The 27,543-nt window shown below is 35.0% G+C and overlaps 1 protein-coding gene across 13 annotated transcripts in view; it reads right to left on the bottom strand.

The window, feature by feature from the left end:
- KCNMA1 (potassium calcium-activated channel subfamily M alpha 1) overlaps positions 1–27,543 on the bottom strand; it is a 445,366-nt gene that overhangs the window by 9,767 nt on the left and 408,056 nt on the right. For 10 of the 13 annotated variants that reach the window (XM_019617570.2, XM_010714349.3, XM_019617569.2 and 7 more), the window contains 3 exons: positions 13,349–13,462; positions 9,984–10,114; positions 1,398–1,592 (listed from right to left, as the gene is read on the bottom strand). In XM_019617570.2, the coding sequence (XP_019473115.1) occupies positions 1,398–1,592; positions 9,984–10,114; positions 13,349–13,462 (440 nt within the window). Of the gene's footprint in view, positions 1–1,397; positions 1,593–9,983; positions 10,115–12,319; positions 12,643–13,348; positions 13,463–27,543 lie in introns of those variants that run through there. The other 3 variants (XM_019617571.2, XM_019617572.2, XM_019617573.2) reach the window with 2 other exon arrangements.

Here is a 27,543-nt window from a genome sequence, read left to right as displayed (position 1 = left end):
TTTTTGTTTGTTTGTTTGTTTTCTCTTTTCTCATTTAAAACTGTGACAGAGAAGTGGATTTTCAATAGGAGTTTGTACCAAAATGACAATGTATAGACAGGTTGTTTGTGTCACAAATGAGAATCTTTTATCAAAGCAAATGAATAAACTAAATGTTATACTACAAATAAGTAATTACTTTAAGTGATCATTATTTTGGAGAGCCTAGGTCCATGCAAAGTTACTAAACTGGCAAAAGTTAATGATCTGTTTTAAGATGGAAATGCTAATTTTGGGATTAAAGAATGTGTAACTCTACAAATTACATTAATTGTAGTTTGAAAATTGTTAGTATTTGTTACCCTTTTAGGCAGCAGTCATATTGTCATCTTGACAAATTCACTGAGGAGAACAACCAAAACAAGGAATCTGAAGAGTTAAATAATTACATATCTCCCACTTTAAAATAGTGATAAGTAGCCTATTTCATAAGGAGTATAAAATTATTGCCTTGAGTAGCAAAAGCATTATATATTTGATAATTTGTATATCTAAAATATTGATTCTTAACTAATGGTGAGTGTTCAGTACATTCAGTGTTCATTGACACAATGCAGTTGAGGATCTGGCAAAGCAGCAGTTGAAGGACTGGTATTTTTCATTTTATTTCTGAAATTGTTATTCTGAGTGCCCATATGTTTATATGAGCTACTAGTCTTAACTATGAATGGAGTTTTACAGGTATTGACAGGCCTTTTACTTCCATCTGTGTGCTCTCATTGGCTTTAATTCTTAATCTGGTGTTTCTCAAGAAGAGTACAAGATTTGGTCCAGAAAACATTTTTAAATACTACTTCATTCAAGCATGACATTTTTTTAAAGTGTTCTACTTTAAAATTTTAATTTTCCTCTTAGGATAGTTGAGTGAAAGTGTCAGAAAATTAGGATTTCACAAGTATTTTAGTTGATCCAGAAAAAAAAAACAAAAAACAAACATTATAGTTTTGTTTGCCAGACAGTAAGTGTAGAAGAACTTTGAAGAACTTAAAGCTCTATGCAAAGACTAAAAAAACTCATCAAAACCCAGTAAGGGTATAGATATTTTCATATATAGACTGGATTATTAGTAGGATGATTATTTTCTCCAAGTCAGCTCATCCATATCTTTACATAAGTAAGAACAGCCATAGGACTTTTCTCTTTGCTTGAAATACTCAGGAAAGTAGACTAGCAAGTCATATAATATCTGAAAAAGAATAAGAGCAAACCTGACACCCCATGTATTAAAGTGTCAAGCCATCTAAAAGCTTTATTATTTGAAACTAAATAATAGAAACTATGCACTATGATAGATTTTTAATTCACTCTTACAGAAAATAAACAGACTTCATACCAGCTTTGGTCCTACATGATCTTACCCCTAAGTCTGCAAATGGCCCATCGTACAAAGCCAGCTGAGCAACTCGACACCTGTCCCTGTTTGCAAGTGTCTGGGGCGTGCTGTAACCTCCTCTCAAAGCATTTTCCTCAGCAATCAGTGCTTCCAGCTCTGGTGTGGCTCCTCCTGTTACCAATGTCCGTATCAGTGTGAGGATATTGTCATTGAAGTATGTCTGCAGAGATAAAAGAAAGCTCTTTAAGCAAACGCCATTAAAGTCACAACTGAAGACATCCAAATTACAACTTTTCTGGGTTTCTGCTGTTTAAAGTTCTTGGCTGTCTCTTCAAATAATTTTATATAGAAAGTGAAAAGACAGCAGCCTCCAATTACTCTATTTTCTTCTATCCCATTAGGCTTCTATACTAGATCCTTCCTTTTAAACACCAATTCTGGTTGATTTTTATTAAAGTACAAAAATTTGAATGATTTATGTTTCCTATAATTGGCGTTAGTAGTGATGCAATGACTGCTCTCCTTCTCATTGCCTTCATGTCTAATAATGGGCTTTAGGACATGTAATTGTAAAATTCAGACCACATTTAAAGCTTACACAGGCTAGATTGCCTTTTTACTCTTGTCACCAATTCGTTGGGGAGCTGCCTTTGTGCTGCAAATGTCATTACTTATTACTGTGCCTGGACTCTAGCAGTCTAACCGAGGTATTGTACTAAACATCTTATTACGAGACTTGACAGTGTTCAGACATAAGCATGTATCAATTAAACATCTTGAGTTCATTCCAGATAAATGTATGATGAGTTTGGGATCCTAGTGGTCCTTTTAAAAAACTCTAGGGTATAGGGTAAGTGTGGTTTATTAGGGAAGATTTACTCCACACTGACATTTTGCCAGCATCTGTAGCATTGCTGGTCTGTCAGGCAAACAATGAGCATTTTAAATATTAATTTAATGCCAGATGAATGACTTTCAAGTTCACTTAAAAGTATACTAGTATAGTTCAGAGATACGCAGTTAAGTATCTGCAGTGCAATGTACTGGGCAAAAAATAATGATCACCAGAAAAACAAGACACCGTCATTTACAATGACACCAATGTCTGGGTTTTCAGAAGCTTTCCAAGGGTAGCATATGAAAAGAAAATGAGCTAGCTGTAGTATACATGGGACTCACATTATTAGATTTATGACTTTTGTTGATTTTAGGACTTGGACCAAATGTAATCCGATGACACGAAAATGGATACTGCATTCTCAAACACTGCTTGTTGTGCAAAGATCTCAATAATACTTTTCATTGAAATTCATTGCTTTTCCCATATAATGCAATTGTTTGTAATACATAGTAAACTTAGGTACAGGGTGAAATGTTTTATTCTGAGATCAAAACACAGAACTGGCTCCTTATCCATGTTGCTTTGATATTCTTTCTTTGCATAATGAAACCTCAGTTTTATTGTTTACTTGAGCTGACAGATAAAACAGAAGAAAATGAATGCTATGTGGCAACATTTTTCACTGTTACATTGAAATTTCATAACTTCAAGCATCTCTGCTTATTTAAGTAGACATATATGCCACTCACCTGTTGACAAAAATTAAAATGAGAGGAAAATACTATTATTATCATGCAAACCCTAAACCAAATACTTGCATCATATCAGCTCCCATATATTTTAAATTAACCTCAGTATGGCAGTACATGTTTTTAAATACAAAGTGTACTGTGATGGTAGTCTAATACTAGCAGGAGGAATTACTTTAAAACAATAGCTGATCTCAAACCAGCTTATACATGTGTGGATGAAATGTGTAATAATTCAAGGGTAACACAAACTTTTCATAACATAAAGTAAAATCATTGTGACTCCTTGCAAGAATGAAAGTCTGGAATGATTATATAACGCTTAATGGGAACTGCAGTGGTGACAGGCAAGACAATCAGGTATTATTGTTTATTCTTCAGTTAATTACTTCTTACTTGATTTCATGGAGGTGAGAATCGGAGCTGCCTTCTTTTGGCAACTTGCTATTACTTTTCCAGAAATAAAAACTCTAAATCGACAGATCTGCATTAAGTTTGGTCTCTTTTCTTAGCCTTTGCCAGTGTATATTATTTATCAGGCAGAATTAAAATAATTAGCATAATTCCTTAGCTCCTGTAGTTAATCAGCAATGTTTCTTGACACCAAGTTCATATATATAAAGACATATACTGACAGATCAGAGGTTGGAGATGCTGTGTAATAAAAACTGGAAAAGACCTATCAGTAAAAACATGCTTCTGCATATTCTATATGGCACCTAAATCATACATGTTCACAGAATTAATTTATTCAGAAAGAATACTTTTAGTTTTACTGTTATGAATCAAGATAGTATATGGAGAAAAAGTAATACATGGTTCCACGGGTAGGCTTTTTTTCAAGTCTGATTTATAAGCTCATTACAGTCTGGCCAAGTCTGACAAGTAATATTCAGCTACTCTAAGAGTGAAAGTTGTTGATCTGTGTGAAATAATTTTCATAGCTTGGTGACTTGCAGTGATTGGCAAAATGTGCAAAAGTCTGAAGACATACTAAAGATTTTAATGCTCTTTAAGAAGATGGGTATAATTAGACCAAACTTTCCTGACTTATACTTCATATACTTTTTATTCTGTAATGGAAATCACAGCTTCTATACCCAGAATCCAAGACTTAAACACAGATAACCTTACATCATATGCATTTTGTACTGTGCAAGTGCACAACTACTCTCAGTTACAGCTCACTAGAGAACGGTGTACTAAGAAATTATAATGGAGCCATTTTGCTCATTGTACTATAGATCTCATATTAAACAGAGAAATGAGAGCCAAATGTAAAGTGACGTATCAAGGCAGCCACCTGTCATAAAGTTATTAGTAGGAATTAAATAAAATAAAATGAAAATAAAAGTAAGTAAAGTAAAACAAAATAAAATTAACCTCCCCAATGTCCATAACAACTAAGAAAAAATAGGCCCAATTCTGACTTATGTGACAACCATGAGTAACTCTAGGAGCCATAAATTGCAATGAAACTGGTGCAAAAGGAAAAAGAATCCAGCCTATTGTCAACATAACAGAATGTTGTCATGCAACAAAAGCCTCCCACAGCTAGACAAATGTTAAGCCGAAGCTAAGACACTTATTAGCAAAGAAGGCAACATTTCTCTTTGAACAATGGCTTAATTTGGATTTCAGACCATGACTGATATGGATGTCAGCATTTAATCAGATGTATGAGTGCAGCCAAATGATTGTTTTCTTCAATTTCTATCAATGAGTGTAAAGGTTCCAGCTTTCAGGATGGATAGTGCTAGCACTGCAGATGACCAGAAACTGCCCAGCTGCAACCAAGCAAGGATGGGTGAAAAGGAAGCGGTAACTTGGCATCTTTTGCTAAAGAGGGTTGCTTCTTCCCGTACTTTGATTTAACACTCTTCAGGAAAATCCCATCTGTCTATGCTTTTGATTGTCACAAAAATCATACTCCTTTTACAACCTCTTGCCGGTTTGGAACTGGGAAACATTGGTCTCCATGTTTGTCTTTCCAATCCAAATCATTCCTATGACTCAATGATTTCTATGATTATAACGCCGCAAAGCTGAACTAGCTGATATACATTTTCTTCGGAATAATAATACACTGAAATTAATTTGAGTGTGATCTTGTACTTGCTCTGTGGGAGGGTACATGGCCTGGATATGCCAGTACTTGTAAGGAAGCACTCTACAGAATCACTTTGGAAAGGTGCTGCTGTACTTAAAGTATAACACGACATTCTTCAGTTATGGCAGTGAATTACTTTTCTTGGCTGTTAAATCATAGCTGAAAATATATTTGTTTGCTCCTGCCATTAACTTTACCCCATAATGAACATCTGCATAGTGTCACTGTAATCAGCATCCACAGTAAGAATATGACACAGTACAAGCTAAATAAAGAAAAAAGAAAACGCATCATAGACACTAAAAGCGAGTAAATAACAAGGAAATTCTGGCACAGATATCTGAGCTAGCACTGCCACCTAGCCTATGTGCCTGAAGTGTAGAGTAGCTCTTTCCAACATTTTGGGGACTCTTTCCTTTTTGTTCAATTATTTTTTAAAGTATAATTACCAGAGTACTTATATTTTGCAGTTGAGGCTGTCAAGCCTCTTCAACTAATTGGGCCTTTACAGAAAATTTAACTGAAAATTAGCACATCTTTTTAATAACATTGCTTTAACTTTAATGGCATTTTCCTTTTCATTTATAATTACTCTAAAATTGTCATTTTCCAAGCCACATCTGCCATTTTTAATGTTTGCTAGTGTGTTTTTTTTTTAAATGAGTTTATTCTAAGAAGGCGACTCCTCCACTGCATGCAGTTTTTAAATATCTTCTTCAAATAAATATTTAACTTCTTTTCCTTTTCCAATTGGAGGAATTCTGATAAACAGATAATTTACATGCAAACATGAAGATTGATTAAGCCAACATCAAGGACTTCTACTAAGAATAAACATGTCTTTGAAATAGAATGAAGAGCAGAAAAGTAACAACAGGGTTTTAGTATCTGAAAATGGATTGGTTTCCAAAATATTGTCCAAATTTTAAAGAAGTTTAGAGCAGTTTGAGCTAAAAGATACTGTTTGCTAACTTGCACAAAAGACTCTTGTGTTTCAAAATGTCCATATCATAGATTAAAACAGTTTCTTTTCTGCATAATGAGACTATGAGAAACTCTTGAGGAAGGGAGAATTCTTGAATACTAGATATACAGAAAAGTAGCTTTGAACTGTTATTCTCTTTCACTGTAATGCTTTTTTTTTTTTTTTAAAGGAATAGGATTTTGTAATATAAAAGAAAAAGCAAGACCCAAAGTAATAGCACAAGGAAATAAATTCTATGATACCGGCTGGTTCTGTAGTCTGGTTCTCGAGATTCTGGCCTCTAGGGGCATTACTCTGGCACTATCTGTTAGGTGTGACAAGCATGCAGCTTCTCCTAGCTTCAGGACCAAAAGGAGACATGGACAAGCTTTGGCTCTCAAACTAACTTTGCAAATATTTAAAGATACTGCACTTATAAAAATGATTAGCTCACATGCACAGGATTATCTGTTATAACTATGTCATTATCACCCAGAAAAGGAAAAAGTTCACAAAACAAAAACAAATAAACAAAACAAACCAAACAAACAAACAAAAACACCAAACCTTGTTTCTCTTAAGGTATCTTTTTTATACATTACAATCTAATGATTTTCAATTATGTTCAATTTGGTGATGAGAGCATACTTTGCTTTTCAGGAGTGGCCTCACCTCGAGGCTAAAAGACTGCATACGTTCTTTCACTGGGTTTGCATGTGTTATGACAATATTCATATATCATTCAAGTCACTGATGGCAGTGACTTTGGCACCGATGGCCTCTTTGGAGACACAATAATGCTTAGCTGGCATGATTTAACAATAGTCACTGTTCACTTCAAACACGAACCATTCGTGCAGTCTTCATACAGAGTACACTCATACACTTCTGCTGAAGCCTGAGGAGACCTCTGTTACCAAGTCATTGAAAGGACAGTGCAGTTTTTGAGCTCATTATCATCTTCTGAGCAATGATCTTCAAACTACCACACTGTGAAACACAGGCTTTGGAATATATTGCTTTTGCGGCAGAGGACAAACCGTAGATAGCCTGTAGGCAGTCTTTTGAAAAGTGAGCTTCGTTAAGCCTTTTACCTTTGAAATAAGAAAACAACATGACTTCATATTTGAAGTGTATAATATTGTCATTTTATAGGAAATAACACGAAACCAGCAGAAGACAGTGCCTTCCAGTATTCAGACTTGAATCAGAAAGTGACCGTACTTTCCGAGATTTGTTAATCCACTATTCCTATATTAATACATTTATATAAAAGCAGGAATAACCAACACCATTTAATACTATTGAATTAATATTCAGTAACTTGATAGTTTAACCGAAGTATCATATTTAGCAACGTGACTTGTGAATACAACTCAGCATTGAAGTTCATACAAAAGGATTACTGTGCAATACTTATTTTGCCTCTCTTTTTCTATGCATAAACCTCTATATGTAACTTTTAAATTGTCTGGAAGTCAGGAAGAATACTGCATGCATGGGTATTATTCCACTGTCTAATCTTATTCTATTATCTAATCTTATAGCTGTTTTACTACAAAACTCCAATAATGTAAAAAGCGACTCATTCTTAATGGAGCAGTTAATCCATTGTGCATTTGTATTTTAGCCCATATGAGGCATTCACATTCCTGAAATAACAACAGAGATCATAAGTTGGAACTTTGCTATAAAAATTAAGTAACAATAAAATTGAATCACTAAGTGGATTGAATATTGAACTATTTTCTTCTCTCAAAATGAGTTGGCAAAGAACGGCATGAGGTGCATTATTTCCTTACAGCACAGAATTCCTGTGTAACTAGTAGGATGAAAAAATAACTGTTGATCTCACAGTTTCAGATTTTGATTTTATTTTGCCACTACTGGGTAGAAATTAGGCAGAATAAATAGATGTTGTTTTCTAAAAATAAGCATACTCTAGAAAACAAACAAACAAAAACCAATTAGATAATACAATGCAAGTAGATTAGTCTGAGTGAGAAACACTCCTTTTGTTGGAGGACCCCTAAAAGGAATGTACATCCTTACCATGAGAATACAGATAGTAAAGGGAAACCATCTTGCACCATCTCACACATCTTACGCCTTCTGAATGGTCAGGAAGAATGGTACTTTTTCAAGTGTTTACTAGATCTTTCAGGAACAAAACATACTCTACCACTGGTATGCAAAGTGCTGAAAAAAGAGATTGGACAATGGGCTACTCTAATTGACTGAATCCTTAACTTGTCTGCTTGATTAGTATTTTTTCTAAGTCCGAAATTTCTACTCTTGTTATCACATTTAATTCTCTAGCTTCAGGCTGCACTCTCTCTAACATATATTACTACTTAGATGCAAAAGTGCTCGAAAAAAAAGTCTCCGTTGAAGAAAAAAATATCAGAAATGGAGGGACGTTGCCAAAAACTAGAAATGTATGAAAGGCAGCAAGAACTTAAAATTTTGTGAAGATTATGTGACAAGTTCTGAAGAAAAAATCTAAACAGTAATGTTCTCTATTTTTCTTATTGAATCTCTGTTATCTAGATCATGTATCTTTGCACAAGAAAGCTATGACATCCACAGCCTTTTGCTTGCTTTTTGTGGGGATGCCAGTCATGATCAGAAGAATTAATACAACCCTGGAAATGGCCTTCAGAAAGATTCATCCAGAGACATTGCTTTAGATAATGTGAGTAGGTAAACAGTACTCAGTATAACAATTTGGAATCTTCATGTTAAATTATTCCCATTTACAAGGAGAAAATGATAAATATATTATTCATAGAGATTTTAATTAGAGAAGGTACAAAGTTTAGATGTGCTTGCTTAGGCTTTCTGAATTTGTCAAATCTGCAAAACATGGTCAATAACTTCCAAAAAATGTATTTTCTGAGTTTATTGCAAACTCCTAGTCTGCATTAGAATAAAATTTTATCAGTGTAGACTGATACTATTCAGCTGTGGATGGAATGTATAGGGAATATAGCAGAGAATAAAAAAATGAAATATAGGTATATAAATATGAAATATGAATGAAATATCAAATAACAAAGATCATTGTGAATTTTTCTTAAAAGCAAAAAACTTCATTTTGAATTTAGGTGAAAGTCAGAACTGGCTCTTGAAGAAATCAGTCTGCTCATTTCTAATATTATGTGAGGTTTACAACAGATGATTGCTGGCAACATGCAACTGTATTACAGGGAGAGCTCAGAAAGCCTATACTCAGATTTTTAAAAGGATATGTCCTTGGTACTCCTAACAGAGCTTAAGGTTCCTCTGAAATGTAGCTTACAGAGCAAAACTGTTCTGAAAAAAAGCCAATATGAAACAAGGGAGGATGAAAAGGAATATGACCAAGATGTTTGCTTTGAAACTGTACTAGAGCTGCAAACGAAAACCCTAGTGTAGGCATTACCAAATGCCACCATCTGTAGTTTCCAGCATGCACTTACGGCTTGATTGATAGGACAACTCATTTGAAAAAGGGATTACAACCTCTCTTCACAAAAGTAGAGTCCACTTGATGTGAACAATGGCTTTTGTATTTAGTATGGTTCTATCAGTGTCCTTTAGCACCCAGAGTATTGCTGAGGGCTAGAAGAAATTAAAAGCTTAAAACATGGTTGATGCTATCTGTTATGCACAGTGAGCGTAGACCAATGCACTGAATTTGGAGATACAATGCTTTTGGAAACTATTACCCTTTAAGCTGGACAAGAAACTCTGCTTTTAAAAACTGTGGATTCACAGTGGTCCTAGATATCTTCTTTGCTTTGGATGCAGGTCTCTGGGTCCAACAGAAAAAAATTCTAGTAAATGCTCTGGAATTCTCTTGACATTAGGAACTATATTCTCCTGACTACCCGCACTACAAGAATTACATTTTTTACTCTTTCCCCATAAGTCTGATGGAAAAAAATAAGGTTTTGTTCGCTTACTGCGCTCATGAGAGAGTCCAGCACGCTGACAGCAAATGCGGTTCCACATGCAAAGGGCTGTGTGAGGTACAGTTCTGTGTCTGGGTCATCATCATCATCTTGGTCCAAGAACTGAACATTTGAATCATTTACTGAAAACAATAATCATAATAATACAATCATAAAGTGCCTCTAGGTCACCAGTATATGACCTTACATATTACACAGTCAGAAAGAAAAAGGAACAGCTGATGTCTGGAAACACAGACTTGTGCCTTTGACGTCACTGAAAATGAAATCAAGATGGATGTGAAAATGTGCATTTACATAAAAATCTTTTGATCGGTATCTTGCTCATGAGAGGTGACTCTCGCTCTTGATAGGTGACTATCCCTTTGCTGTAAAAGTAGCTTTGTGGCAATATCTGCCTGCACACAAAAGGGATCCACAGAGCTCTTCTATATATTGAAACAATCCTGGTATTAGTCAGGTATAGTGGCTAAGGTTGTATGCAGGCATGTACAGTGAAATGTCATCACAAGACACCAAGCCAAAATCTCTTTCTCAAAATAGAGGCTGCCCATAAAACTCTGATTTAGCCCACAGGCATCTGTTAGATGTGTTGCTGTGATTCTTACAGGACTAGTGTTAATGCATTTACAGCTCAAAAGAGGATAAACTATGCCATTAACATGCATTTATCTGAATGAAGGAACAATATTCCAGTTATTCTGTTGCAGCACTGCCTTTTGCTCAAATATTTGTCTCTATAACCTCATTTCCACAAATTCTGTATTAGCCATTGTGAAAAAGGATCTATATTAGACTGCTCTAGAGAAAAGCACAAAGTCATATTTGTCATTTAGACTTTCTCTGGCATTTTATTGTCACAGCTAAGCTTCACACCACTAAAAATAGTTGTTTCCTTGACATCAACTTATCAAGTGAATAATATTTCATTAAGTATTTAATTTCCATATTAACCTTAGACCTAAAAGCATGGACTGCTTAGCAATGTCACTGAAATAATATTTATCTTATTAAATGACAATTTAAAGTCCTGTGCAAAGAAGAAAACTGTGCAAGGAAGAAAAAGTTTTGGGCATTTTCAACGGCCTTCTTTAACTATGCTCCTAATCCTTACATGAGCCCATCTGTTGATCCAAGTCAGGGAGCTTAGAAATCAACACGAGAGCTGCTATTGGTCAGGTTTTAGCTTTGGACTTGTTAGCTTAGGAATTCTGTCTGCTATTCTGGTCATCCTGCATAGCTTCATTTTCTATCCACTCCTTTCTCAACCTGTATATACTACCAAACATGCCAAGGTTTGCTAGCAAAACATGAATATTTACAGATAAAGCCTCGTTATACCACTCTAAAAGGGATGAATGTTGCTATCTTTCTCTTGCTGAGCTAGCACTTGGCTATGTTCATACAGCAAATCAGGACCAGAGATGAAGCAGGATTTAAAAACCGTATCTTCCCTCTTCCAGATGTAATCATGCAAACATAACTCCTCAGCATTTTAAATGGAGAAGTGTTCTGCTCTGTGAGCTGAAAACTTTCACCCTTGTAAATGCCAATATCTACACTATTCCTTTCTTTATGTAAGGGCTATCAGTTTATCCTACAGGATCTTGAGCAAAACAGTATTTGAAAGTCTGAACTATCATTTCAAAATGTACTTTTTGAAGAGCTTGTGCCTTAGTTTAATTTGCTCACTGTGACCAGGCACTACTGACAGCAGCATTCTTTTTCCACTTACATCTGGCAGACTAATACCTAACTTTGACACCCGTTTACTAGTTATGCGTGGTGTCAGCTTCCACAGTACTACAAATCCAATATGAATCCTGTGAGTGCTGCTTTATCCCCAATATCTTTATCTGCCTGATGAAAGTTAGCTGCTGCTATGTCTATGAAAGGTCTCCAGGCTGAGTGAGGTAGGCCTGGACATCTGCTGCTGCACCGCAGGAAATGCTAATCAAACACTGCTCGCAAAAGCTTCTGAGATCTCTCTTTATGGGGAAGGAAAAACACAGAAGCTTCAATGCTTTTTTTGCAGCTTCAAAACCTAAGGTTCAGAGAGATGGCCTACTCCCCCCAAAAACAAATAGCTGAAGGGAAAGTGTGATACTGGGGGTTCATTTCTGATATCTTTTACTTCTTCTTTGACTTCCTCTGAGCACTGCTAAGGCATGTCCACCGAATTGACAATAGGCTGAAATAACAAACAGAGAAAGAGAAAGAGAGAGAAAAGGAGAAAAAAATTGGCAGGGGGAGGAGGGGCCCGGGGAGGTGGGAGCCCAGACCATAGAAAATGAATTGGTGAGAGGTGCTATGAAAACAGCCGGCAGGTCAGACGAGTGTGATCAAAGGTTTACTGATGCTGCGTGAAAAAAAAAATCATTAAGATAGGCCAGAACAAGACAGTCAATTTCAACCAGAACCACAAATAAAACACATTCAAAGCAGTGCCATGAGGGTAGCCCCTCTGATACAGCCAGATAAATAAAAAAAAAAAAAAGCTGATGACAGTAATAACAACAACAACGGAAAATAAGACAGTGATGTGAAGGAAAAAGGCACTTCTTACCCAGTTCAGTTATCATTAGAATGTGGGTTCCACTGTTTTTTTCCTGACTGATTGAAACCAAAGGCAGAAGTTTGCCAGGCTTAGCTAATAAGTAAAGTATTTAGGGGGAAAAGAAAGTACAGAAAGAGAATAAAGTAAGGGAAAAAGACAGGTAAGGCTCTAAAAAATAAAGCTGAAAAAGAAAATAAAAGGACAAAGGACCACAAATCAAGTTTGTATTTGCCATGAAAAAGCAGAACATCTTCTGCACTTCACATCACACCACTTGACAACATAAATACCCACAGTCAGAGTGGAAATCAGAGCCTGGTTACCTACCATCATCATATTCTCAGGGGTAAAATATCTCATACTGTTATACAGAGTTTGGTTACACATGATTAAACAGTTCTGGACCATGAAGAAATAAACAAATAGCCTCTTACTATTGACTAAATGCACAGGAAATGTCTGTTCATACTTACTATGGGTTTTTTGGGGGATTTTTTTATTTTACAACCTTATCTCAAAGAATCCTGCTTATTTGTTATATTAAGTAAAAACAGCTTGTCTGATAGCATGTTTAAGGAAAATGGAGAAAAACGCAGAGGAAAGAGAGAAATGTATTTCAGTTATTCAAATAAAGTGAAACAGTCGTTACTAATCTTTCTTTGGAAAGAGCAATTCAAAAGAGTTATCAGAAAACACGGCAGTGTAGGATGCAGTATAGGGAATTTTCCTGATGCCACATAAGAAGGAAAGTGGGAAAAAGACAGGGGAACGTACATGATAGAATAAATGCTCTTCTTACCGAGCTCTGTTATAATAGGGATGTTGGCTCCTGTTGTAATGGAGGGTTGACGTAACAGGCCATGGACAGGACTGTTGTCTGGAGATGACCTATCCATACCAGGGGGTGTAAAGCCTGAAAAATAAAATAAAATAAAATAAAATAAAGTAAAATATAATATAATATAATATAATGTAATATAATATAATATAATATCAAAGATATTTAGACATTAAGTCTGTATAAAAATGAAAAAGACTTTTTAGGCTGATAGATATAACGACAGAAATTTTAAAAAAAGAAACACCATCAACAAGGAATTTCCTATCCATTAATTTTTTAAGAGAAGAACAATAAAGACATCTGACTTTTTTTAAAAAAAGATTGACTTAATTTTCAACAGTAATTTCTTAAAAGCATAATCCTTCAGAAATATAGGTTATTTAAAGAGAGTAAAGTAGTAATTTGGTAATTTGGTAGCTAATGGAGAAGCTGGAACACATTTTTTTATCCTGGGTACTCCTTATATCAAAACACACTAAAGGTTTTGCTTGCTTAAATATAAATAAAAATAATGAACACACACACACACACACACACAAAATCAACTTCAGTTTTAGAGAGATTTATTTTTCTTTTCCTTTTAGCATTTGTCTTTGTTTTGAATGGGATAGTTAATTTTCATAGGTACCTGAAAAGTTAAATCACATTATTTCAAGTAATACTGAAACAAGTATTCTTCCTCAAATTTGAATTAAAATTATAGTGTTCTGTTTCTAAAACAGTAGTTCAACCCCAGTAGCTAAGTGTTTCTATTAATAAGTCTGATGTTTGATCAACATGCAGAATTTAGGATTTGCTGTTTTTCAGGAGCAATAAAACCAACAGTATTTTGCCTTTCAGACATACATTGCATATGAACATTTATGAAGATTACAGTTATAGAAATACTGAGATGGAAGGGTACATTCTAACAAAAAAAAGAAAAGACGGAAGGAAAAAGACATAGATTTTCAAATGTTATGGAAAAGTGATGCATGAAAAGAAATTAGAAAGAGGCTTACACCTTTGGGGATGCACAGGGAAGAAAGGTAGGAAAGAAAAGACATCAAGAGGCACTCAAAGGAGAAAAGATCTGGAAAGCAGCAAGGCTTATCTCTAGCAAACTAATAATCTTTATGTTTTCAGCCTGATTCTCTGCACAGTTTGAAATGAAGCTCTTGGAACTAAGCTTTTTGTCTTTTCTTTTTTAAAATTGCAAAAAAACCCAAAACAAACAAACAAAAAAACCTACGCAAAGCCTTTGGAGTTTGATTGTAAGAGGTTGAATATTGGTGGTTATACAAAACCTTATGCAACAGTTAGTCTAGAAATTCAGTTTGTTATATATTAAAACTGTAGACAGCACAGAAATGCTCATCTTATGATATCATTGCAGAAGTGATGGTGAACCCCGAGTTTGAATTTAGGACTTCATTTAATACCACTGTCAAAAAAATGTTTTTAAGCAAATATTTGTCAGCTAGGAATAGGAATAGGCCAAGCTTGCTTTAAAATACACATTTCTGAAAAATCTTTTTTTTAAAAACCACATTTTACCTGAGTTCCTTGACTTCAGCCCAGGGACAGATTTCTGTCTCTCTCATTACTGATCTGAAATAATTTTGATTTTTTCATATGCTAATTCTAAATTAATCACAGAAAAATTCCTGATGTAACTTCATTGTTTTCTTGCAGTGTGGAAACTTTTCCCCTCAGTTAAACTCATTGGTACTGTCATCTGCTACTGAACTCAGAACAAAATGACATGGTTCTTTCTTCAGCTTATAGACTACTTTACAAATCAGAAAATCTCTAAACTCAACTGTATTTTTAAACGTGTAGTACTGGTTTTATATTGTTTTTTTTTGTGAAGAATTTTCAATTATTTTCCAGTGGTAATTACCCTCACTATTAAATTGTCTCTAAATAAGTCAAACTATAAGGATCGCTTGATCTAAACTTCTTGATGTAATGAAATTTTTTATTTATGTTCAGTTTATTTTTCCCTAAGTCCTGTCTATATGAAATATATAATAGATAACTAATAAAACTAGAATCACTAAAAGACTTAGCCCTCCAAAAGGTGCCAGTATGAATTTCCTATTTACAGCATGAGGTCTGTAAGGAGAGGATGTTATACAAAATTGCCAGTGCTTCTGCACAAGGTTTATCATTCTCAAAGAAAGTACATAGAAGCAAGCTAACATTTATCAGTTTAATAGAGAGGTATTCATATTACCAGGGTGGCTGGCCAGTCAGTCTCCACCAAGATCTCATTACTGATGGTAGTCAGCTGGTATAGAGTCTGCCCGGGGACTAACCCTGGCAGATAGCAGTTGTGGCAGGCCAGCAAGATGTCCACTAACCCAAACGCCCTAGGGCGGTACTTCTGGGGCCAGCCATGAAGGACCTGCTGCCCTCTTTTTCCTGATGGCTTCCTCTCCCTATCTCAGGATACCTAAAACATCTTTCATTGAATCAGACTCTCCAGATGATAAGAGCACATCAGTATTTCCCAGTCAGCTATAAGCAAATTGAAGAAAGTTGGCATAAATGCTTTGAAATGTCTTAATTCTTCTTACCCCCTACTACTGCAATGTACACACATGCAGGCATGCACCCATGTGCACACACACATTCTCCATACTTGGCTGTTTGCAACCACCTCTCTCTAAACCTTCAAATATTTGTCTTCCTAGACAAATGTCTAGAAGTGTTAGAAGATTGAAGTAAATGTGGCATTTCTGTTAGACACAGACTGTCAGAAGCTCTGTAATTGCACACTGCACTTACAGTGCATTCAGTCTGAAATGCAAGAAGCATGTTAAAGCGATATTTTTTTCTCCTTGAATGAAAAACAGACTCATGACTAAATATTTCTCATTCTATGATCCGGAAAGTTATAGGAAATATTTGCTATTTTAATTTAATTTCCCTGCCTGAGATTAATTCAGACACCTCTACTAATCCACTTCTGAAAAATATACAACTATTGGAATATTTTCAGAAAAAGAAGAATTGGAATTATTAAAGATTTTGTGTGCCTATATTTAGTTATCATCCACATTCAGGCCACACTCCTGCTCCCAAGTCATAAGGTAAACTCAATGGATAGGCTTTCTATTTTTTTCCCTCTAGAAGGACAAAAAAAAAGTGCAGGAAAACTAACCTGCTTTATCAGAACTTTCATTTAAAGGCATGAAAAACTACAAGTGACAGCTGTGCAGATTCAGTGAATGTGACATTTTTGAATTTCTTCAACTTGACAAGTAAACACCTTAAATCGGTAATGCTATATGCATAATACATGACCTGTATTTTGACATCCATCATCAAATGCTGACTTGAGAAAATACAGACTTGTACGTCAAGGAATAGCACCCATAAAACAGGGAGAAATTCAGGTCACAGGGTATTAGGAAAAGTCTATTTCATTACAGAAGCTGAAACAAGCTAAGGCATCAGATTTGAGATCCATTTTCTGCTGTGAAAAGATCCAATTCCTCTGCACAGAGCATTCATTTAGAAATGACATGCTTTCCTCACAGTCTCTTTTCATTTTCCTTTTCATATTCCATTTTCTCCTTCAGTCCCCAAACCTTGTTCCATTAACGCTCATAAAAATAGTAAAGCAGGGCTGATAGTTGTGATCTTCTTATAACCATAGTGTCTCCTTGCTCAACAAACAACTGAGGGAGTTGCAGCTACAATTGCTCAACAGGATCAATCTCTAGAGTAAAATTCACACAGCCTCCTGAAGCTGAAGTGATTGAGTAAGGAAATACAATGGCAACTGGGGTCTTCTGAAAAAAACAAATGAAAAAAACAAAAACAAATCTGGGGTCATCCTACCAGTAGCAGTAGTACTAGCATCCATAAACTCCATGGAAGGAAATGGCTTGGAGTTCAGAATCATGAAATTCTGGCACAGTTTCACGGTGACTTCTGTCCCTGAAAATGCTGGCAATAATTATTGTTTCCTCTGCTTAGACAAGGTTTGGAGAAACTCGTCTGATGGCCAAGTGATCTACTGATTGTGCTGGACACAAACTTGTTTTTTATTCTCACGCAGTTCACTTAACTGAATAACGTCCTGTGAAATGCATAAGGCCTGCTCTGTGTAGCAGCGAATAGATCCTTTTAGTTTGCTGATGGTAGAGGTTTACTGGAGTTTTAAAATAGATACAAATTTGATTGTTGGAAGAATGCACAATACTTCTGTCCCAGGGATCCAGATGGGCATATTCACAAACCAGATTTTTATGCTACAATTATTAAAAAATCTTCTGTTCCAAAGAGTCACAAAAGATTATGGCTCCTAGCCCTTCGCCTTTTGCCTCCTTTCCCTTTCAAAAGATACATATTTTATTAAACTGGAAGTATAAAGGCAGAATGTAGTTTACCAAATTGAAAACTCTAAAGGTTGTGATTCTGTCATTAAAGTGCCTTGTAAATTGATAATGTCCTTTAATTAAGGCTATTCTTGGGAAAGGTGCCATGGGATTCACTGGCTAAAGCAAGCAGTGAAGTCCTCAAAAATATAATTTGTAAATCATACATGCTATGAACTAGCTCTGGCTCACCTGAGAAGCATGAAACAGAAATCATATTTTGGGCATAATCAAGTAGCATGCAGGCACTGAACTGCCAAACACATCCCTGACAAGTGAACATGGAGGAATATGAGACAAGGATTTTCATTAAGCAGAGCCAGACAAAAAGAAATGATTCTCTTACAGAAGGATCTCACATTTATATCCCTTTGCTACTGTTTGCTGACAATGTCCATTAATATTCTGTTGAATTCAATGTAATGGTAGACTATACCTTTTATTCTCCGAAGTACAGCCACCGGGGTACACCAGAAAAGTTCAGCAGCAGTCATGCAGCTAAAAAGCTGCTGACATTCATGGGAATCTGCTATAGTCATTCAATTTAGAAGCAATTCTAGCTTCAAATGTCCCATGCGGTCTCAGACAGAGACCGCATTTGTAGTTTGGCCTCAGAATCTGAATATCCTAAATTCTGATACCAGTTCTGACTTCTATAGTAATTTGTGCCTGAAGATCTAAAAATTTTTTGGAGATTATCTCTACAGGTCTTGAAGAGAAGAGGAATGCAGGAAAGCAGAAGTGCCTCTGTAAGCTTCAAGCTCTCTCAAGCTGCAATCTCAGCAGCATCTGCAGAGATGCTCTCTTCCACATCTGGGCCCAAACATAGCCTAAGCTACAAGGAGTGGAGGGTAAAGAGGATATCTGTCTCAATTGTAATAAGCCTCCAGTGTGCTGAGACTGGAACCCCTCGTGCAGTGAAGGCTGAGAACACCTCTGCAGAGAAGAGCTGTTCATCTTCCTTCCAAGGAAGTGCTCTTCTCTAATGCCTATTCATTCCTATTCTGTTGAATTACTCATAGTGAAAACATCCAAACCAGAACTGCAATGAAGGCACAGGGCAATGCTGATGTTTGCTCTTCCAACTGTTCCTGGATGTATTAGTGGACCCACATGTTGAAAGTGTAAAGAACTGCTCTAGTGAGGCAGGGTTCAGTTGTAAAATCAAAGATTAAGGGCAGGATTGGAGTTTCATCATCTTGAGAGTTTGAGTCTCATTTAGAGTTTCACTATCAACCAATTACAAAACCTCATGATGAAGTCCTTCTGCAAGTGCCTGATTTTTACACAAAACCTCATACAGTAATTACCCAGACCATAACTGCATAGGTTTACCACAAGCTTACATAATTAAAAGCTACCAAAACAAATGGAATATCTTTACCAAAATCTCTCAAAGCATAGTCTTGACATTCTCTTGACACATTCTTTGGTTTTTCTCATTTTGTTCAGGAAGTACCAGTAGAATTAAAGACATATTTGAAAAGAGGTAGAAGAGATATTCATTCAACATGTTGTGGAACATCAATTATCCAAAACACTTATTGCGGAGTGTTTATTAACACTTAAAACCATAACATAATCAGAAATGATAATTCCTGTTTTTCTACACACTTTAATTATAACATTAGTGCTCAAGGTGTTCATTTACTGAATTGTTCCTACTCCCCACTTATCATTTTAAAAGGTTTCTATGTTAGATACTTCCTAAAGTATGAAGTTGTTAGCATCTAAGTACAGAACAGGCTTGCAGCTAAAATAATTTTCTATAAAATGATGTCAAATCTTTCTCAGTTTGATCATTAATCGACTTTGCACATCTAGACCCCAAACCAAAATAAATAAATATGCTGAATAAAACTTATTAAATAAATCAAGCTATATTACCTAGTTCACACAGACAGGTATTCAATAAATACAAATAAAATAGAAAGCTTACCATTAAAAATGATATATAATCATGTTAGGCAAGATTCTACATTATGCCATTATATCCTAGATTATATTGAATAAAGTAATTTTTTTCCTTAGTAAAAAGGAAGAGCAAAGCCAGATTTCATATCAAGCAAGTAATAAAAACATTTTGATAAATACATAAAACAATGCTGTCCAACACATGATTGGCAACTACTGAAACATAAATTAAACAAATTTCCCATTGCTGCTTATGGGAAAATTATGCAGATTAGAATTTGATTAGGTTTATATCATGAGACTCAATTTGGACTTTTAATCTATTAAGCTCCAATAAATGAGGCATCTGAATAGCTCCCCTGAGCTGTAACAGTAATAACCACAGCAGTCATTTTTTGCAATATGTATTCTGACAATTTCTTTAGCAGATGAAGTTAAGAAAATTCCACATCTTTAAGTACAATTACTTTATAACTTCTACAAAATTTCAGGTGTATGCGGGGAGGAAATAGATTCATACAAAATGCTTAAACAGACATTTTGTGATAATCAACATCTGTCACTCTGTTCTAGCAATATTGTTTTTCCATCAACTTGGATTTACTTATGTTAGGCTCATGGTCTGTGTGGGCTAAACAGTGCCAGCAGACTTTTAAATTGCTCAAGCTGGAACTGAGCTGGAAACCTATGATAAGATGTCATTAAGTTCTCTATAGGCTGAGTCAAAACTAAAATCCCACATTCAAGGCTGTCTTGGGGATCAAAGATTTAACTGTGAAGGCTAAGGCCTCATTTTATCAAAGAAATCTGAACTGGATTCACAGAAGTGAGTGCTGAGACAGGTTGGATTCAGATCAAGACCACCTCTAATTTATATGGCAAAGGTCTACTGCACATTTCCTGCAGTTTAATCTATATACAAGTATCCATAAATTCTCAAGTCTCACTTCATTTTGTAAAAAACAACTCTCAGCAAAGAGTGCCAACTAGGGGGCATTTAGATTCACTAAATCCTGTCACAACTGTTTAGCTGATAGGATGCCATAAAAGCACATAGACAAATGTCAGTATGCAGGTGACTCCCAAAAATTAAATTTGTAGGACTTGATTAAATGCTTGGAACAAAGGGACACTTTTTTTTTCTATTTTAGTGTGAATATGTTTTTAAATATACTAACAGAGAATTATATTATTACCACAAACTTAGCATCAAACATATTAAGAGGAAACTACATATCAAAGGGAAGTACGTTAACATAGAATTTAAATATTTGAACAGAAAATTTCCTTGTGGTCTGGCATACTGAAAGAAAGATTCTCCATAAGTCAACATTTTTTAACAGAAGTCCAAGTCGAACTCCTTTTTGTCACTCAAACACTGCTTTCGGTAACACACACAACTTCAGAGTAATAGGTCTGCTAAAGACGTCATATGCAAAAATGAATTTCATATTCTGCCTAACACTAACTCAACCAACTTTTCTGGAGAAAAGTTCTTACCCAGGTGCAATAGGGCTTAGAACTAGGTGATCTCTGTGGTCACTTCTAACTCAACACAATCTATAACTCTGTACTACATCTCTGCTGCAGTCTAATCAGAACCTTGCAAATAACACATTGTGCCCAATTTTAAATGGGAATAAAGAAATAAAGAGTTTTAGAGATTGGAATATATTTTTTCAATGTATCATTTCAACAGCACAATTTCCTCTTCAGAAGTATCAGTATAACTAAACGATGTAAACCAGCCCTGAATCTGCCATGAGCAATAAAGTAAAAAAGTACCTCCAGAAAGTACTTCCACTCAGCTCTCTAATTCTGAAGTTCACAGGAATGACTAACACATCAACCCAGCCTTATACTCTGCTCATATCAATATATAATCTCCCTGTTTGGTATATCATATATACAGAATGCCACATGCTATTTTAGTTTCAGTATACTTCTAGCAGGTACTAAAACTGGCTATTTTCTTGCAACTACTCCTGATTCTGACTGAAAATGCAAATACAATGAAACTTTCTGATTCTTTCTACTCCTTTTTTCACATACAAAATATGAATATAATATTTGCACAGTTAAGGAATCAGGAAGAATTTGAAGCAACTCTGTAGTTGCATATTTTTAATGATGAACCAGTAGTATAATACTTGCTATTAATGTTATGTAGACACAGTGCCTGAAGAAAAACAATGATAATACTGATGGTACCCAATCGGTAAGGTTTGAGAACCTCTGCTTCACTCAGTACAGCCTCTAGAATCAAGAAGGAAAAACAAACTTTCATTGACTAAGTTTGCAACATTTTGGCTCAAAATTTTTCCCCTATTCACTGAATATTAATCTTAGAAAGAAAAGTAATTCAATCATCATGATAGAGTACCTCACATTATTTTGAATTTTTGCTAAGATCCTTAAGGTTTTGGCTTATCTCACATAGTTCAAATATATTTGTATATTTAAAAAAAGTACCAGCATAAGTTTATTTACACACATCTGACATTTATTTAATTTATATGGTGTTCAAAATGCATTTTTTGCTAGAAATCAAGCTGGCGAAGACAATAACAATAGTAAAGTGTTTTGTGACATTATTTAGTGAAAATTAAGTGGCAACTATAAAATGTATGACATGGTATCCAGTACACAATACAATCATTCTGAAAATTTATGAGTTCTTTTTTAGTTTTCAGCATCATACTGACTATTTACTGTCACTCACTCATCTAAACATTACTGTGGGGTTTAAAAATGGCTTAATAAAACACTTAAACAACACATTAACTTTCCTACTCAATATTATTTATTTTAAAGTTAAACAGATTGTTACAAATTGTTTTCACGTTAGAATTTCAGTAGTACCAGTATGAGTGGAAACAGCTATCCTCTTAAGAAGGGGCTTTTAATATTTCTGAGCACCTATTTCTTGTTATTTGATTCTAATAAGTATTCAACTTGGAATCTGGATTTTTTAAGAAGTTTGAAGTAGTTCAAAAAGTTTGAATCTGAAATATAAACATGGTTCAAACTACACAATGTCAAAAACTTAGTCTTTCTTTACATTTGATATGGCCAATCACAGAACCATAAAAGACAAAAAAATTAAGCATATAAATATATATATACACACACATACACATGCACACACATATATAGGAACTTATTACTGAAAAGTTTAAAATTATGCTTCTAAGAAGATATATTCATGTAGGAACAGCTAGAAAAAATTCGTAAGTTACTGTTTTTTCAACAAAGATGGTCTTTAAATTACAAAGGTTAAAATCCTAAACAGAATGGTACAAGTATCATTTATGAATTTAATTTTCATTAAAGCATAAACTGTTTTTGAGTGGGTTTATTCTTGTCAGTAAAGGAACATTTATTCTTAAGAATTTCTGATGTGACCGTAGCATTATTAATCCAACCCATCTGTTCTCAATGAACACAAGAAACAATTCCCCCAAGTGTTTTTCAGCATCCTTATATCACTGCTTGGTTTCAGCAAAATCTCTTTCCTCTTTTTTGTTTTTTGTTTTTTTTTTTGGTTGGAGGAGAAATTTTTCCAAAAATTTCTTGCTATTTTTGCCCTCACTTCGAGATTAATTCTAAGTCACAGAACAAGCAGACTGATATAAATTTAGCAGAAATAAGAAATTATATGACAGCACCTAATCTCATTATCCTATCAATGTATTTGAAGAAAAAAGTGTAAAACAAACAGGAAATGTATTTGAGGCTGCTCTGAAAGTAATGTCATCTATTTCGCTGTGTTGGCTCATGACATCAGAGGCAGATGTTGGTGGTACAGCAGTAGAGGCTGAATCTTCTCACCAATATTCCATTAAATTTTGTTGCCAAGAGACAGATGGCAGCAGAGGGGCAGTCTGAAAAAATGCATTTGACGTGGAAGTGCATATGAAGCAAAGATGTGTGATTGAATTCCTCTACGCAGAACAAATGGCACCCACTGATATTCATCAATGCTTGCTGAATGTTGATAGAGACCAAACAGTGGATGTGAGCAGTGAGACAGCGGGTGCTGCATTTTAGCAGTGGTATCAGCAACAGTGGGTCACCTCCACTGGTGCCGATATTTACAAGGATGGCATGCAGGCTCTTATCCATCACTGGTGAAAATGCATTGCTAATGGTGGTGACTATGTTGACAAATGTTTTTTCTGTGTCTGAGAATTTGATCTATCAAAGAATGTTATAGAGATCTTTTTATCTGTTGCAGTTTCCATGGAAATGACTGTGAGGCATTACTTTTGGAGCAACCTATATATCTACATTGCAGAGATACTTTGCCTTCTAATACTAACAACTAATCATGATGCTATATTAGTAATATAGTGTTTGAAATCTGAATCTGAATAACAACCAAACTTCAAATCAGTTTGAGGAGTTCAATCTCAACTACACTCTCATAGGAGCTACCCTACATCTCTAAGAAACGTTGGCAAAAGATCACAAATTCTTATGACACTACAGATATCTTATACTACCTCTTGTATCCAATTAACCACAGAAATTCTATATTAATATTGAGGATTATTGAATAAAAATAAATAATTAGTCAAGAACAAAGTTTACCCTTCCTTTTACAAAAAAATCCTACTGCACCATTTATAAAATTCAAATCCTTTTTGGGTTCAGTTTATTTAGATTTTAAAAAGAAAAGCTTTAAAAATACAGCATTAGGAACACAGAAGGAATCGATTCTCAAACGAAAGCAGTTCCTCAGCATGGCCTGCATATCAATCTCTGATGATACTAAAACCTTTGGAAGGTTGTAGGTATCCTGAAACTACCAAGCTTTAGAGACTGCCTATTTTGCAAAGGCTGGTCTGCCTCAAATTCAACCATGCCAAACTTCAAGTCTATTCTGGTAGAAGAATATGCAACTATTTATTAAGTTTTGCCCTAATGCTGGCTGTCAAATGGCAGTTCTGCAACTCACTATCAGGAGTTAGCTTCCTATGCCTAGCCTACAATGGCTATCACACCAGGATTTAATTGGTATAAACAAAGAACTAAATCTAGTTTTCTCCTGGAACCTTTCTAGTTCCAGTGAAATCTGAGGGATTTCACTGAAGCTTCCACACTAAATACAAAAACAGTGACATTGATCTATGAATTCAAGTATGTCCTTCAAAGTAAGCAATCTTCATGCATATAAATTACCATTTATTAAACAAACAATACATACCGAAACAAGAAAGACAGCAGAATTAAGCTCATGAGGCTGCCTGGTATGACATATAACTTTCAAACTATCTTGTAATCCTGTAATGTATTATCTATATATTCCATTTTCTTGACGTTATCTTCATAATCAGGATGCTATCACAACTATCATGGGCATAGGAACTATTTTTAATTTTAATTTAAAGAGCAATTAAAGAAAGACAATGGATACACAAGATAATAAAGTAAGTGATTAGCAAGATGCAAATGACATAGGCTTAATGATAATACCCTATTCTATTCTCCAAAGGGCCTGTTGAGAGGAGCCCTTCCTACATGTGGTTGTTCAGCTAATGTGCCTCTGCCTACAATTACAACATTGCTGACACCATTAACCACTGAAACAACATCACTTTGTGAAATCCTTGTTGTCTCATTAAAATGCAAAGGGTCAGGTAATTTACCACATTGTGTGTCTTCTTTCGCAGAGGGTAATTAGCAAGCATTACCCAGTATGAACTCCTACTGAGAACTAGTGAAACTCTGTGAAATACTAAAAAAGATTTTTAAAAAATATTTGACGGAAATTTGCAAGATTAACAATGATAACCTTAATATACCTTTGCAGTGAAGAGGCCTTGAAATACAGACCTTTTATATGTTGAATATCAGAAGACGTTATGGTTGATTGTTTTAGAAACTAATCTTTAAATTTTCAGAAATTTCAGAAATGTATGCAATCTAGATCTTGCTTAACTAGATCTAGACACGTATCTCCTTCTGCAATTAAGAACGTTTAAGAAACAAAGAGACACAGCTGCAGAACACCTTAAAGTTTCTTAAAGACTTAAAAAGCAAATCTTTTTTCAGAAAGACTTTTTGCAGCTAAACACAGAGATTGGAGTTGTACTTTCAAATGTCCAATTCCCTTTCCTCCTGTTAATTGAAGTCCCATACCATCATTTAAAACAATCTTGATGACATTCACTATTGGCTTATATCTCGTCAGGGAGCAGAATGATCTCTTATTCTTTAAATGGAAGTTTGGGGACATAAAACACATTCCAATAAAAGAGAACAGAAAATTATGAATTCATTAAACTACTTTGGTATCTTGTGCTATATATAATATTTATATTCCAACTACTGTAAAATATGCTTTAATATCTTTAGGCAACTATAAGGACTTAAATATTTATAAAATGGCTAAAGATAAAGTATTGCTCTCTTATTCCTACATACAGATGATGTAAGGCATGCAATCAAAGACAATAACACTTTCAACCCATTTGTCATCTTAAAAGAGCCTTTCAACTTCAGATCCCTTGTGTGCAATCTACATAAGAGTTGTTGCCTACATAGGCAACTCCAAAGGAGTTTGCTCCTTAAAAACTACCAAGAGTGCTATACTTCACATAAAACAGGGTTTTCTGAAAATGGAGACAAAACTATAAATTTGCAGGCAAAACAGCTCCAAGTGGGGCTTCAAAATACTGCTGTATTTATCTCTGGGACATCTGGGAACAGGAAGCATTTTGATTTAATATTTCATAACATAGAGGCAATTGCTTCCTTGCCTAGTGTATAATTAATGCTCATAAAAAGAGCAGTTTTTTTACTCCTCAGCATCAGAAATGCACAAAATAGTGCACCTTCATAATAAGGGGTTTGCTTTCAAGATGTTGAACAGCAAATAATAATAAAAGAGTCACCATGGATTTATAACAGTCATGGGACGGTTAAATATATTTATAGTAGAAGTGTGAAATAACTTCTTGATGTACTGTGCTGTCTACCTCTTTTTGCCCAGTTTTATCTTTCTCTGGCTGAAGCAGAAGATGTCCCGAAAGCAGAGGAGAAAGAAGCAATTGTGAAAGTTTGACGGTATTTGAGCTAGGATCTAGAACCATTTCTCAAATTCATGGAAGTTGCATTAAAAAAATGAATCTCTCAGCCATTCCCTAACACATTTTTAGTTCATAAGCAACAGAATCAAAATTCTCCTTTCTTAGCAGTTTTTCTCTCTTCCTGGGAGAACTTTGAGGAAAAGAGGAAATTGTTCTCCATGCATTTAAGCTCCACAGCTAATGTTATGATCCAGCTATGATAAGAAAACAAGAAATGTAAATGCTGCTAGGTGGGAACTTTACTCTCCAGAGTTTCTTGTGAAGAGAGGAAGGCCAGAAGTGTCCTGTTTGAAAAAGAAGGAAATAACTCCTAACACAGACATCTTTGACAGCCATGAAACAAAGTTAAAAGAACAGTCTCTCTCTCTCTCTCTCTCAGTCTCTTTATTTTATTTCTGTCCAAATCTTGCAAAGACTTACACATAATCTAACTTTACACAGGTGGATAGTTTCACTGAAGTCAGAGAGATTTATTAACTGGTATTACATTAAGGACATAACTTAAGTTTTGAACAAGAAAAGCATCTGATTGTAAACCTGACAGGGCAAAGGCTATATTTTATTCTTGTATATATCAAGAGTATGACAACAAGCTCTTAATTCCATCTAGAGCTCCAGTATGCTACAATGAAATAAAAAGCAGCTATCAGCTGATCCATCTGGTTCAGCAGGATAAGAAGTTGTGTGCATGTTGAGAGTAATGCTAAGTTACTTACTTATCATAGTGACCTAATCTTCAAATATGGGATTTATTTTCTTTTTTTTTCCTTTTTTT

The sequence above is a fragment of the Meleagris gallopavo genome, chromosome 8 (assembly GCF_000146605.3).
Source record: "Meleagris gallopavo isolate NT-WF06-2002-E0010 breed Aviagen turkey brand Nicholas breeding stock chromosome 8, Turkey_5.1, whole genome shotgun sequence".
Taxonomy (NCBI): domain Eukaryota; kingdom Metazoa; phylum Chordata; class Aves; order Galliformes; family Phasianidae; genus Meleagris; species Meleagris gallopavo.
The sequence above is the reverse complement of the archived record's forward strand: the minus strand, read 5'-3'. Positions and strand labels throughout refer to the sequence as shown.